Here is a 12,475-nt window from a genome sequence, read left to right on the forward strand (position 1 = left end):
GGGGAGCCCACCACCCTCGCCAGCCTCTTCAGCCACCCTGACAAGCTAGGTGAACCTCACAGCTGCAGCTCCTTCGCCAGGGTGAGCAGATCCCCGCCTGAGAGACCCTGACTGAGACCGCTGCTCGGTGCCTGGCCAGTGTCCCTTACTGGAGGCAGCATCGCCTCCTGAGGCCAGTCTTCTCTGGTCACCTCCTCTATACAGCACACTCCTCTGCCAAGGTCTGTCACAGTATCCTGTCTCGTGCCTCCGTAACACTAATCGTGATCTGAAATCATCTTTGTACTGGCTTGTCACTAATCCATCACTTGTCTCTCTCCCTGAAATATCTGCTCCATGAGGGCAGGGATCTGATCTGCCTTACTCGCTACTCCCCTGCTAGGGCCTAGGACAGCAGGGACATATGGACATACGGTGGGGGGGGGAGGGGCAAGACGAGGCATTCAGTAAATATTTTTGAAACACTAAGCCCATGGACACGTGATGGGATTTACCAATGTCCATATTCATTCCACAAGCCTGAGATAACACACAAAATCACAGCTGCAATAGAGACTTGATTAACTACAGGACCGGGCACACCAATTTCTCTGAAGGCAACCCCCTACCCTGATGAGGACTTTTTTTTTTTTAAGATTTTATTTATTTATTCATGGTGGGGGAGGGCAGAGACACAGGCAGAGGGAGAAGCAGGCTCCATGCAGGGAGCCCGATGTGGGACTCGATCCCGGGACTCCAGGATCACACCCTGGGCTGAAGGCAGGTGCTAAACCGCTGAGCCACCCAGGGATCCCTGATGAGGACTTTTTTAGGCGTGCACGCAGGCATATATCCCAAGTAGGGCCCATAAAACAGTCTGATTTGTAAATAAAGGTTTCTTGGAGCACAGCTGCCGTCCTACACGGATGGATTCTCTGTGCTTCCTTCTCAGCTACAAGGGCAGCACTGAGTAGTTGCAAAGAGACCATATGGGCTGAAAACTATCTGGAATTTCATGAAAAAGTTTGACAAGGGCACCCAGTTGGCTCAGTTAAATGTCTGCCTTCAGCTCAGGTCAGGATCCTGGGGACCTGGGATCGAGCCCCACATTGGGCTCCCTGCTCAGGGGGGAGTCTGCTTCTCATGCTCTCTCTGAAATAAATAACATCTTTTGTAAGTAAATACATAAACAATCCAACAAACAAATAAATAGAAAAAGTCTGGCAAAGCACGAGCTAGAAGAAACAGAGAAGAGCCGCCTGAGGCTCTGAGCGGGAGCGCACGAGAGCAGCTGCAGAGTTGACATGAGCGGTAATGGTGGCGGGTGTCCCACCTGGGCCTGCGGACGGTGCTCAGTGCCTTGAAGTGTATCCTGTCCTGGGACTTCATTCTCATGACAATACTGTCAGTAAGTTCTGTCGGCTGCTGCTGCTGCGGCTGATGGAGGCCCGGGAATTTGCCAGAGTCCAAAAGGTCAGTGACAAAGCCGGAATGCAAACCCAGCCTCGGGCCTGCGCGCCCCTGAAACCTGCACTTGTGTCCACCGCGCTCTACGGCTTCCACGCAAAGCCCTTTCTAGCTACATCTAGCGGAAGCCTGGGCACGCTGAGGTCTGGTCCGTCTCCCAGAAGACGGCCTGGGCGTCCCCACGTCCTCGGGGATGTTTCGGTGGTTCCTTCCACCCACAAGCTCCTTCTCCTTCTCGGAGTTCTACCAATCTGTGAAGACTCAGCTAAGCCCTCCTTCTCTGGGGGCTTCTCCTCAGCTACTGACTTTTTAAATTCTCCCTCCAACCATCACACAAACCATTGGGGGACGGAGGCTGCTTCCTCCTCATACTGTGCGTGTGTGCATCACACAGGCTCCTCAAAACCAAAACAGAACTCTCGGGAAAACCACTGCCTTCCCTCCCCCCGGAGAAGATGCTATTTAGTAGAACCACATGCCAATTCAAAATGCCACGGGACCCCTGGGTGGTGCAGCGGTTTAGCGCCTGCCTTTGGCCCAGGGCGCGATCCTGGAGACCCGGGATCGAAGTCCCACGTCGGGCTCCCTGCATGGAGCCTGCTCCTCCCTCTGCCTGTGTCTCTGCCTCTCTCTCTCTCTCTGTGACTATCATAAATAAATAAAAAATTAAAAAAAAAACATTAAAAAAAAAAAAACAAAACCAAAATGCCAACACTGTCTTTGACTTGGACATCTCTCTTTGACTATGAACAAATCACCAACCGCAGGCTTTATTATCTGCCCCTGGGATGTTTCTGCCTTCTCTCCCTTTCTAGAACATATGGAACTTGCTTCTCATTTAACTGTGCTATTGAGTTCCCAATTCACCCTAAACCTCCCAACCCTGCCTTCCTATCAAAACACAGGGGCCCCTGGGGCCAGGCGGGATAACAGCTAATGTCACCTCTCCGGGGTTACAGCACATGCTCGTCATCACAAAACCTGTGAAAATGGCTCAGCTCGACAATACTCCTTGGGGAGAGTGGCTGCGCTTGGGGATGTAGTTTCTGGGGCGGGGACACAGGGGGCTCCTGGAGGCCGGTTATGTTCTGTTTCTCCATCCACGTGCTTGATGTGTGGATACGTTCTCTTTGCGAGAACTCATTCAGCTGTACACTTAGGAGTACAGGTATATTCTGTTTTCTGTAGGCATGTTCTATTTTAGTAAAAAGTTCTAAAATACCCTTTGTAGGGGCACCTGGGTGGCCCGGTCAGTTAAGTGTCCGACTCTTGGTTTTGGCTCAGGTCATGATCTCAGGGCCGTGGGATGGAGCCCCACATGCAGCTCCACGCAAGGCCTGCGGCCTCCTTGAGATTCTCTCCCTCGTCTCTCTGCCCCTCCCCCTGCACCTCTCTCTCTTTCTCTCTCTCTCTAAAAATAGATACATCTTTCAAATACCCTTTGCAAACACAGTAATACACAATGGATCAGATCTTTTTTTGCAGAAATACACGTCTCATTTTCTTCAGGCAACATCCTTAAAAGGGATCAGCAAGACCATTTCACTAGCAGCAGGATGAATGAAAGAAAAAAAAGGCAAAGCAACTCTCAAGGAGCTAAATAACAAATTCAGGTGAGACTGGTGTTCAAGGACAAATGTGACCCCAAGCCTGGTAGCCCTCAACGCCTGTGGCTGTAGCTGATCTGATTCCGATTAGGAGCAGATACTCTGATTCAGAAAACCAAATGCACTTCATGATTCAGGAATATAAAACAGCTCCCTGAAATACAGCCTACAAAGAAAGCGGGTAACAAGTCCAAATGATGTTGTATAACAAGCCTTAGGTGGTGAGGCACTTAGCCACCTTCAGAACCTTGTAGAAGTGAGGAACTGGCTCTCCCATAAACAAAAAGCTGACCACGATAGACTAAATTTCTGTGTCCCTCCCCGTAAATTTATGGGCTGAAATCTTAACCCATCGTGATGGCATTTGGAGGTGGGGCCTTTGGGAGGTGCTGAGGTCATGAGGGTGGAGCTCTCAGCTAGGGATTAATACCCTAATAAAAGAGATCCAGGAGAGCTCCCTTCTGCTTCCCCCTGGTGAGGACCCAGTCTGCCACTGGAAGAGGGCCCGCATCAGAACCCAACCACGCTGGCACCCTATTTTCAGACTTCCAGCATTCAGAATGGTGACAAGTAAATATCTGCTGTTTATAAGCCATCCAGTTTATGGTAGTTTGTTATAGCAGCCTGGACAGATGAAGAACAACTTCCTAAGACGGGGTCAAGCACCCTGCTCAACATTCTATATATGCTCTTGTTAAATTTTCACAACCCTAATTTTATCCCTGCTTTTACAGATGAGAAAAATGAGGCATGGGGAGCTTAAGGCACCTACCTAAGATTAGAGGGTTACTAATTGGCAGGGCAGGCAGCCACGCTCCAGAATCCATATTCTTAACCATGCTGCTCGTCATGCCTTTGGCTGTGATGCACCCAGGGATGGGGTTCCAGTTGCTAGTGTGGGACTTCTGTCTTCCGGCGAGCATTACAGCTCAATAAAATGTGCTTGTCCAACGCATACGATTACAAGAATCTTGACAAGCACATCCGACTCCCTCATAAACGGCAGCCTGATTCTCAGAATGAATCTCTGTCTTCAAAAGATTCATGCTTACACGAATGACAGCATCCATGTCTAGCCCCTTTCTACCGGAACTTTCCATTTATTTGTTGGAACTGCAGGGACAAAGCGCTTGGCCTACCTGAAGCCATCATCGGCCCAGATTAGATGAGAAGGGTCAGCTGTCTTCCTTTCTCTCCCATTATGAAAGATCTATTATTGCTTTTTGACAAAGTATTTGCTTAATCCTGGACTCCTTGAGTAAGCAAAAACCATGCCTCAATTGCATTAGCAAAGCTCAGGAAAAGTAAATAAACAAAACTTTTGTCCCATGTCTGCAATGTTACCTTTAGTTGTGCTTTTAGGAGGACATTTCAGTAAGATCCTTTACGGATCTACTTTTCTTTTAAGCCACATTGATATCAATGAAAGGTAAAATTGCTAGCCTATGCTACTTTTGAGGAATTTAAGTGTCTCTGTGTGTGTGTGGGGGGGGGGGGTATTTAAATATAACAGTTGATTGAATGGGTTCTCTTCATTTTGGTGTATTGAATTAAAATAATCTGATGACCGCTTTTTCCCCCTCTAAATCATTCCCCATTTCTGAGACGATCAGGTGAGCCAGGATCTCAAATTAGGGAGAAAAAAAAAAATCCAACCATGTTCCTCAGATGATTTTTCAATTCTGGTTTGATTTTAAGAGAATAGGACCCGGGAGGCCTGGGGGGCTCAGTGAGCCTCTGCCTTCTGCTCAGATCCCGGGGTCCTGGGATGGAGTCCCCTTCGGGCTTCCTGCATGGAGCCTGCTTCTCCCTCTGCCTGTGTCTCTGCCTCTCTCTCTCTCTCTGTCTCTCATGAATAAATAAATAAAATCTTTAAAAAAGAGAGAGAAAATAGGACCCTTTTCCAGATAAAGCTGACTTTCTCACGGACAGTGACATACCCTTAATAGGTAGTAGTTTTTCTACCTGGAATTGGGGCGGTGATGCCTCCTGCAAGGAGCCCCACGCAGCGGGGCGTCTGTGTGCCGCCAAGTCCCGAGGGTCAGCAGCACCCAAGCTACAGCCCTCGGGCTCCTGGGTTCTCGGTCAAAGCGCCCAAACGCACCCATTGCCAGCGCCATCCCTGAGCAGCAGGACTATGCCGGGAACTTTCCGGGGCCAGAGGCGGCGTCACCCCGAACCTGCAGGCGCCCCAAGGTGCCGGCCCCGGGAGGCGGTTGGGGGGGGGCGAGGGTCGGGGCCCCGCGGAGTGACGCCCCAGGGCGCTCCGGGGATGCTCACCTGGACCTCGGGCTTCACTGACAGTTCGGAGGCCACGGCGCTCACGTGAGCTGCCCCGCTGCCCGCATCGGCCCGGGGTCACCCAGGGGGAGGGCGGGGTGTCCCCTCCCCCAGCCCTGGGGACCCCCGGGAGGGGCGGGGTGTCCTCTGAGCCCCGGGGACCCCCGGGGGGGCGGGGCGGGGTGTCCCGAGCCCCGGGGTCGCCGAGGGGCAGGGCGGGGCGCCCCCAGCTCCGGGACCCCGGGACCCCGGGACCCCGGGGGGCTGGGGGCGGGCCTCGGGGCCGCGGCCGCGCTCACCTTCTTCACCGACAGCGAGATGTTCTCCAGGATGCGGTCCTTCACCTCCCGCGGCTCCATGGCGCCGCCGCCGCCGCCCCGCCGCCGCCGCTTCCCGCGCCGGGGCCCCGGGGCCGCCGCCAACCGCTGCCGCCGGCCGTGCGGGGGCTCCGTCGTGCCGGCCGCGGGGCCCGGCGCCCGCCGCCCGGCCCTCGCCTCGCCCGGCCCCTCGCCGCGCCCGGCCCCTCGCTCCGCCGCGGCCCGGAGGCTCCCGAGCGCGGCGGCGGGGAGGAGGCCGCGGGCTGCGCGGCGGCGGCGGCGGCGGCGGCAGGAACTGATGTCAGGCGGGGCGGCGCCGAGGCGGGAGGGCGGGCGGCGGGCGGGGGCGGGGGCGCCCCGGGACGGCCCGGACCCCTCCCCCCCCGGACGGCCCGGACCCCTCCCCCCCCGGGACGGCCCGGACCCCACCCCCCCACCCCGGGACGGCCCGGACCCCCTCCCCCCCCCCGGACGGCCCGGACCCCTCCCCCCCCCCGGACGGCCCGGCCCCCTCCCCCCCCCCCCGGGACGGCCCGGCCCCCTCCCCCCCCGGGACGGCCCGGCCCCCTCCCCCCCACCCCGGGACGGCCCGGCCCCCTCCCCCCCGGACGGCCCGGACCCCTCCCCCCCCGGGACGGCCCGGACCCCACCCCCCCACCCCGGGACGGCCCGGCCCCCTCCCCCCCTCCGGACGGCCCGGACCCCTCCCCCCCCCGGACGGCCCGGCCCCCTCCCCCCCCACCCCGGGACGGCCCGGCCCCCTCCCCCCCCGGGACGGCCCGGCCCCCTCCCCCCCACCCCGGGACGGCCCGGCCCCCTCCCCCCCGGACGGCCCGGACCCCTTCCCCCCCCGGACGGCCCGGACCCCTGCCCCCCCCCCCCCCCGGGACGGCCCAGCCCCGCCCCCCACCGCAGCCCTAGCCCTCCGCGCGCACCCGCACCGACCCCAGCGGGGCCCGGGGCCCTGCACCGACACCGCCCCCCGCCCCAGGGACCCCCAGCGACCCCCAGGGACCCGGCGCCCCGACCCACCTACCCAGACACCCCAGCCCTGCGGCCTCCCCGCCCCAGTCCTAAACTTTCAGGCCATTTCCCTGGGGCTCCTCCCCGCCCCCCCAAACACACCCTCTGCGCTTCCTTCCATCGCAGCACCCTCTCTGGTTGGTACCCACATCCCAGCTGCTCGGCGGGTGGGACCACTCCCCCGGGGCCCCAACTTGCTCAGCCCTGAACCCCACGCGCACCCCTCTCCAAATTCCCCGAGAGCCACCTGTGTGGGAAGAGTTTTCAGTCTCCTGCCTGGCTCACTTAGCTAATTTGGTCCCCAAATAAATAGATCCTAATGCATCTGCTAGTCCCTCTTCTTTTTTTTTTTTTTTTAACATTTATTTATTTATTTATTTATTATTTATGATAGACATAGAGAGAGAGAGGGGCAGAGACACAGGCAGAGGGAGAAGCAGGCTCCATGCAGGGAGCCCGATGTGGGACTCGATCCCAGGACTCCAGGATCGCACCCTGGGCCAAAGGCAGGTGCAAAACCCCTGAGCCACCCAGGGATCACCTACACTTTTTTTTAAAAGTCAGTATAGATTCATTTTTTTCACATTATGAAATGGAGATACAATTGACAGATAACGTTAGTTTCAGGGGCACAGCATGATGATCTGATATTTGTATATATTGAGAAATGATCAGTACTCTTTTTTTTTTCTTAAGACACCCCACTTCTCAACTTCAGCTCCCTATATTCCCTCCTCTCTGCTCGCCTACCCGTCCCTCAGCCTCCCAGACCTGGTCATCTCAGCACCGTAATGAAACGCTGATTCTACAGCCTATCCTAGACAGCCCCCACCCCATAGACAACCAAAAGATTCCGCTCCATCCCTCAGTTTCCCCAGGAGAGACCCAAGATGGTGGTAGTTATTTATTTGCTTACGGTTTTATTTTTAAATAAAATGCACCCCCCCCCAACATGGGTTTCCAACTTAAAACCCCAAGATCAAGAGTTGCATACTCCACCAACCGAGCCAGCTGGGCACCTATTGTTTTGTTTTTATGTGGCTGGATAAGTGGGACCAAATTATGTGTCAAGAAGAGGAAAGAGGACGACCTGAGTAACCGCATTCTATCACCACTTCAGGATCTAGGTCAAGAACTCTCAACACTACCGATGATGATGGTGGTAAGTGCTGAGTACTGACTATGTGCCATGCGCTGAACTCAGTGCTTTGCATACATTTGTCTCATATATTGTCACACGACAGGTCCTGTACAGATGATAGAAGCCATTTGTAACCTGAGTCAAAGGTCCCTTTACATTTCTTCGTACTATTGTAGCAGGTGACTCCCCAGGGGCTTTGACCTAACTAACCCTTTAGGAAAAGAAGCAAAGTCTCTAAACTGAGAGCATTTCTTATTAGTACGGAATTCAGGAAAATAAGACAGAACAGCCTCGTGGAGCCGGGCTAGGGTATGTGACAGGTGGGGAAGAGGCTGCAGTCGCTGGGCAGGTAGGGGGAAGGCTGAGAACAGAGGACGGGTTACTTCGAATGAGGAAAGAAATAGTCACGTGTCCAAAGGTGTTTGGGGCAAGGCAGAGGTAAGCTGCTTGAACGACCAGTCTGATAGCTCCGCGGCACCTGCTTCCCCTTGCACCTGGACCAGGGTGCCTACAGGCCCTGACCTGTCACATGCAACTCTGGCTCATGAGAATCCATTCAGCCCAGAGTGGAACCCACAAGCCTTGTGATTCTTCTTTGCTGTTAAACAGTAAGACATCTTCTGGGCAGCATCTTCTGCTGGGTGCTGCCTTCCCATAAATGACTACTCATGGCTTGGGCACCTGACGGCTTCAACTGACGTATCATTGCTTGGCTACATACCTGTGATGTAAGGTGGTGGCATGCCTGCCATACTGTTTTCTTTCTTTCTTTCTTTCTTTTTTTTTTTTTTAAGATTTAGTTATTTATTCATGAGAGACACAGAGAGAGAGGCAGAGACACAGGAGAGGGAGAAGCAGGCTCCATGCAGGGAGCCCGACGGGGGGACTCGATCCCGGGACTCCAGGATCATGCCCTGGGCAAAGGCTGAGCCACCCAGGGATCCCCTGCCATACTGTTTTCATCTTCACATGTGGGGGGATGATGGTCCCATTCAACTTTTTACAACATTCAGGAGGAACATAGGGTCTTCCTGCCTATCGAATTCCTCAGGTTTGCCTGGGTAAGTGGGTGGGGGAAGTGAGGCACATTTTAGTCCCATAAGACTTCTTGCAGGCAACAGGAGGGGCCGAGTGTGTGTTCACATGCAGATAATTGCCCCACACCCAGAGCTCAAATGTGGAATTCATCCTTGCCTGTCAAAACCAAGGCAACCCAGGGAGCACCTGGCTGGCACAGTCAGGAGAGCACGTGACTGTAGACTTTGAGGTGGTGAGTTCGACTCCCAGGTTGAGTGTAGAGATTACTTAAGGAAAAAAGAAAAAGAAAGGCAACGCAGAAAGAAACAAAATTAAAAAGCCCCAGGATGCCTATCGGGCCTGTTATAGGGAGCCACTGAAGCTCATCCATTTATTGCACAAGACTGCTGATCATGTGGGAAGTGCATGAGACTCTGAGGCATCAGGAGTCAAAAGCTTCAGTTGACTCATGCTAAGGCCTCAGGCAAATCACTGTCTTAGTTTCCAAATCAGAGCCACAGGAAAAATGACTTTTTCCTCCTTTTTTTTTTTTTTTTAAGATTTTATTTATTTATTCATGAGAGACACACAGAGAGGGAAAGAGAGAGGCAGAGACACAGGCAGAGGGCGAAGCAGGCTCCATGCAGGGAACCTGGTGTGGGACTCGATCCCGGGACTCCAAGGTCACGCCCTGGGCCAAAGGCAGGCACCAAACTGCTGAGCCACCCAGGGATCCCCTCTTCCTTTAAATATGGTCCCGACCTCCGTCTCCCACTGCCCAGCTCCCATTGGGGCGAGGGATGAAATTGGGTAGGAAGGAACATCCTAGAGAGTCCACAGACATGGCCACCGGGTCTTTACTCTTCTTTCCAAAGTTGTGTGCTGCCTCAGAGAGGAAAAGGGTAGGGGAAAAGTCTGGCAGCTTTACCCACCCTGCCATATCCTTAAAAGGTCATCGGACCTGGTCATTTATTTTTATTTTTTTAAAAGATTTTATTTAGTTATTCATGAGAGACACAGAGAGAGAGAGAGAGAAAGAGAGGGAGAGGCAGAGACACAGGCAGAGGGAGAAGCAGGCTCCATGCAGGGAGCCCGATGTGGGACTCAACCCCGGGTCCCCAGGATCACGCCCTGGACTGAAGGCGGCACCAAACCGCTGAGCCACCCGGGCTGCCCCTGGACCGGGTCATTTAAAAAACAGGGGCAAGGGGATCCCTGGGTGGCGCAGCGGTTTGGCGCCTGCCTTTGGCCCAGGGCGCGATCCTGGAGACCCGGGATCGAATCCCACGTCGGGCTCCTGGTGCATGGAGCCTGCTTCTCCCTCTGCCTATGTCTCTGCCTCTCTCTCTCTCTGTGACTATCATAAATAAATAAAAATTTAAAAAAAAAAAAAAAACAAACAAACAAAAAAAAAAAAACAGGGGCAAAAAAAAAAAAAATAAAATAAAATAAAATAAAATAAAAAAATAAATAAAAAACAGGGGCACCTGGATGGCTCAGTAGTTGATGGCTGCCTTCGGCCCAGGTAGTGATCCCAGGGTCCTGGGATCGAGTCCTGCATTGGGCTCCTCGCAGGGAGCCTCCTTCTCCCTCTGCCGTCTCTGCCTTTCTGTGTGTCTCTCATGAATAAATAAATAAAATCCTTAACCAAAAAAAAAAAAAAAAAAAAAAAAAAAGGAGCTGGTTGTACATCAGGGCAGTGCTCAAGGTCTTCTAGTTCAACGCCGGCACCCACAAGAGCAGACAGCTCTAGGACTGGGAAAATCCAAACAAGGCAGCTGTAGTCGAGGTGGTTTTATTTTATTATTTTTAAATTTTTTAATTATTATTTTTTAAAGATTTTATTTATTTATCTGAGAGAGAGAGTGAGCGAGAAAGAGAACACGAGCAGAGGACGGAGAGGGAGAAGCAGACTCCCCCACTGAGCGGAGAGCCTGAGCTGGAGCCCGATCCCAGGACCCCTGGATCATGACCTGAGTCAAAGGTAGATGCTCAACTGACTGAGCCACCCAGGTGCCCTTTTTATTATTAATTAAAACTTTTTTTGGTAATCTCCACATCCAAGGTGGGGCTTGAACTCACAACTCCAAGATCAAGAGTCTCACACTCCACTGATGAAACCAGCCAGCTGTGTCTAAGCGATTTTATTTTAAAATGTTGAACATCCAGGGGCACCTGGACTGGCTCAGTCAGAAGAGTGTGTGACTCTTGATCACATGGTTGTGAGTTCGAGCCCCACACTGGGTATAGAGATTACTTTAAAAAAATAATTTTAAAAATGTAAAAAAATATGTTGAACACCCAGTTCCTTCCTCATGACTGTCCAGTCAGCAAGATGGGTTGGTGAAAATTGGGAAGTTGTTCAACCTCTGAGTTTAAAAGCCTCTGACATGTCACAGCGTCTGGATGACATCCAGACTCTTCTCTGGCCTCCGAGGCCTTAGCTGATCTGATCCAGCCTTTCTAGTCCCGGTGTGTGCCAGGCCCTGCCAACCTTCCATTTCTCAAACACGCTGGCGTGGTCACATCTGAGGGCCTTTGCTAGGACACTCTCCCCTCGTGTGGCAAAGGCCCTAGTGTGGCGGCAGCTGTTCACCAACATCTGCCCTCCTCACAGTGACAGCATTATAGCCGGGCACAGCGCTAGATGACATCTCCCGGCCTCCTTTGTGGTAGGCCTGGGTATATCAGCAAGTTCCCTCTAACGGAACGCAAATAGAAATAAAGTGACCCACTTCTGGGCTGGGCTCCTGAGCAAGTGGGTACTCCTTCTCCACGCTGTCTCTTCTGCCACCAGGTCTGATGAAGCAAAGGGGATGTCTGACTTACAAGATGTGAAGAGCGTGGCTTCCTGCATCACTGCAGAGAGGAGAACCGCCCATTGACCAGGAACCCTTGTCTTGGGCTGTAACATAATCAAGATAAAAAACTTGTTTTGTAGCGGCGCCCGGGTGTCTCAGGTGGTTAAGCATCTGCCTTTGGCTCGGGTCATGATCCCAGGGCCCGGGAATAGAGCCCCGCATGGAGCCCCGCATGGAGCCCCACATCGGGCTTCTTGCTCAGCAGAGGGCCTGCTTCTCCCTCTGCCTGCTTGTGTTCTCTGTCAAATAAATAAAATCTAAAAAAAAAAAAAAAAGTTCGTTTGTAACAAATTATTGAAAATTTTGGCCTCTTTTTCCCTCCATCTAGCCTAACATAATATAACCCGAATCCTCACCTGGGAGGACCCTTCTTGTCAGTTAGGTCTTGATTTAAATGTTAGCTTCTCAGAAGAACTTTCTCCTTGCTTGCTCAACATTAAGTAGCCTCTAGTCCTTTCCAACGTGCAAATCTACTAAATTTTTGTTTTGAATTTATTACTACCTGTCATGCTGTTTGTTGTCACTCTTCAAAGAGACTGCTATAGGGTAGGCTCCCTGGGAATATGCTCAGTTCATGGAATGTCTTCGCAGCACCAATTCAGTGTCTGGCACATGATTTTTCAATGTTTGTTGAATCCATATCTTCTGATTAATTTTTAATCCAATAGGGATGCAGAAAATCTTTATAGCTGGCCGTAGAAGTAAAAGGATGGGAGAGAATTAGGACCCAATAGAAGCTGCCTCTCTTTACATCCGATTTGGGCTTTTCCATTCTAGAAGGTA

At 52.9% G+C, this 12,475-nt stretch overlaps 1 protein-coding gene and 1 long non-coding RNA gene across 2 annotated transcripts in view; one reads left to right on the plus strand and one right to left on the minus strand.

Moving 5' to 3' along the window:
• The window catches only part of PLEKHM2 (pleckstrin homology and RUN domain containing M2), a 38,269-nt gene extending 32,314 nt beyond the window's left edge, over positions 1 to 5,955 (minus strand). Inside the window, exon 1 of the mRNA XM_049106930.1 lies at positions 5,633 to 5,955. Within this exon, the coding sequence (XP_048962887.1) occupies positions 5,633 to 5,692 (60 nt within the window). The 5' untranslated portion in view covers positions 5,693 to 5,955. The remainder of the gene's footprint in view (positions 1 to 5,632) is intronic.
• Positions 5,956 to 7,197: 1,242 nt separating this feature from the next.
• On the plus strand, positions 7,198 to 11,955 carry LOC125754553 (uncharacterized). Its single transcript, XR_007409156.1, has 3 exons — positions 7,198 to 7,835; positions 10,670 to 10,815; positions 11,629 to 11,955. It is a non-coding gene; the product is annotated as an uncharacterized LOC125754553 (long non-coding RNA).
• Positions 11,956 to 12,475: the final 520 nt, after the last annotated feature.

This window comes from Canis lupus, chromosome 2 (assembly GCF_003254725.2).
Source record: "Canis lupus dingo isolate Sandy chromosome 2, ASM325472v2, whole genome shotgun sequence".
Lineage (NCBI taxonomy): Eukaryota > Metazoa > Chordata > Mammalia > Carnivora > Canidae > Canis > Canis lupus.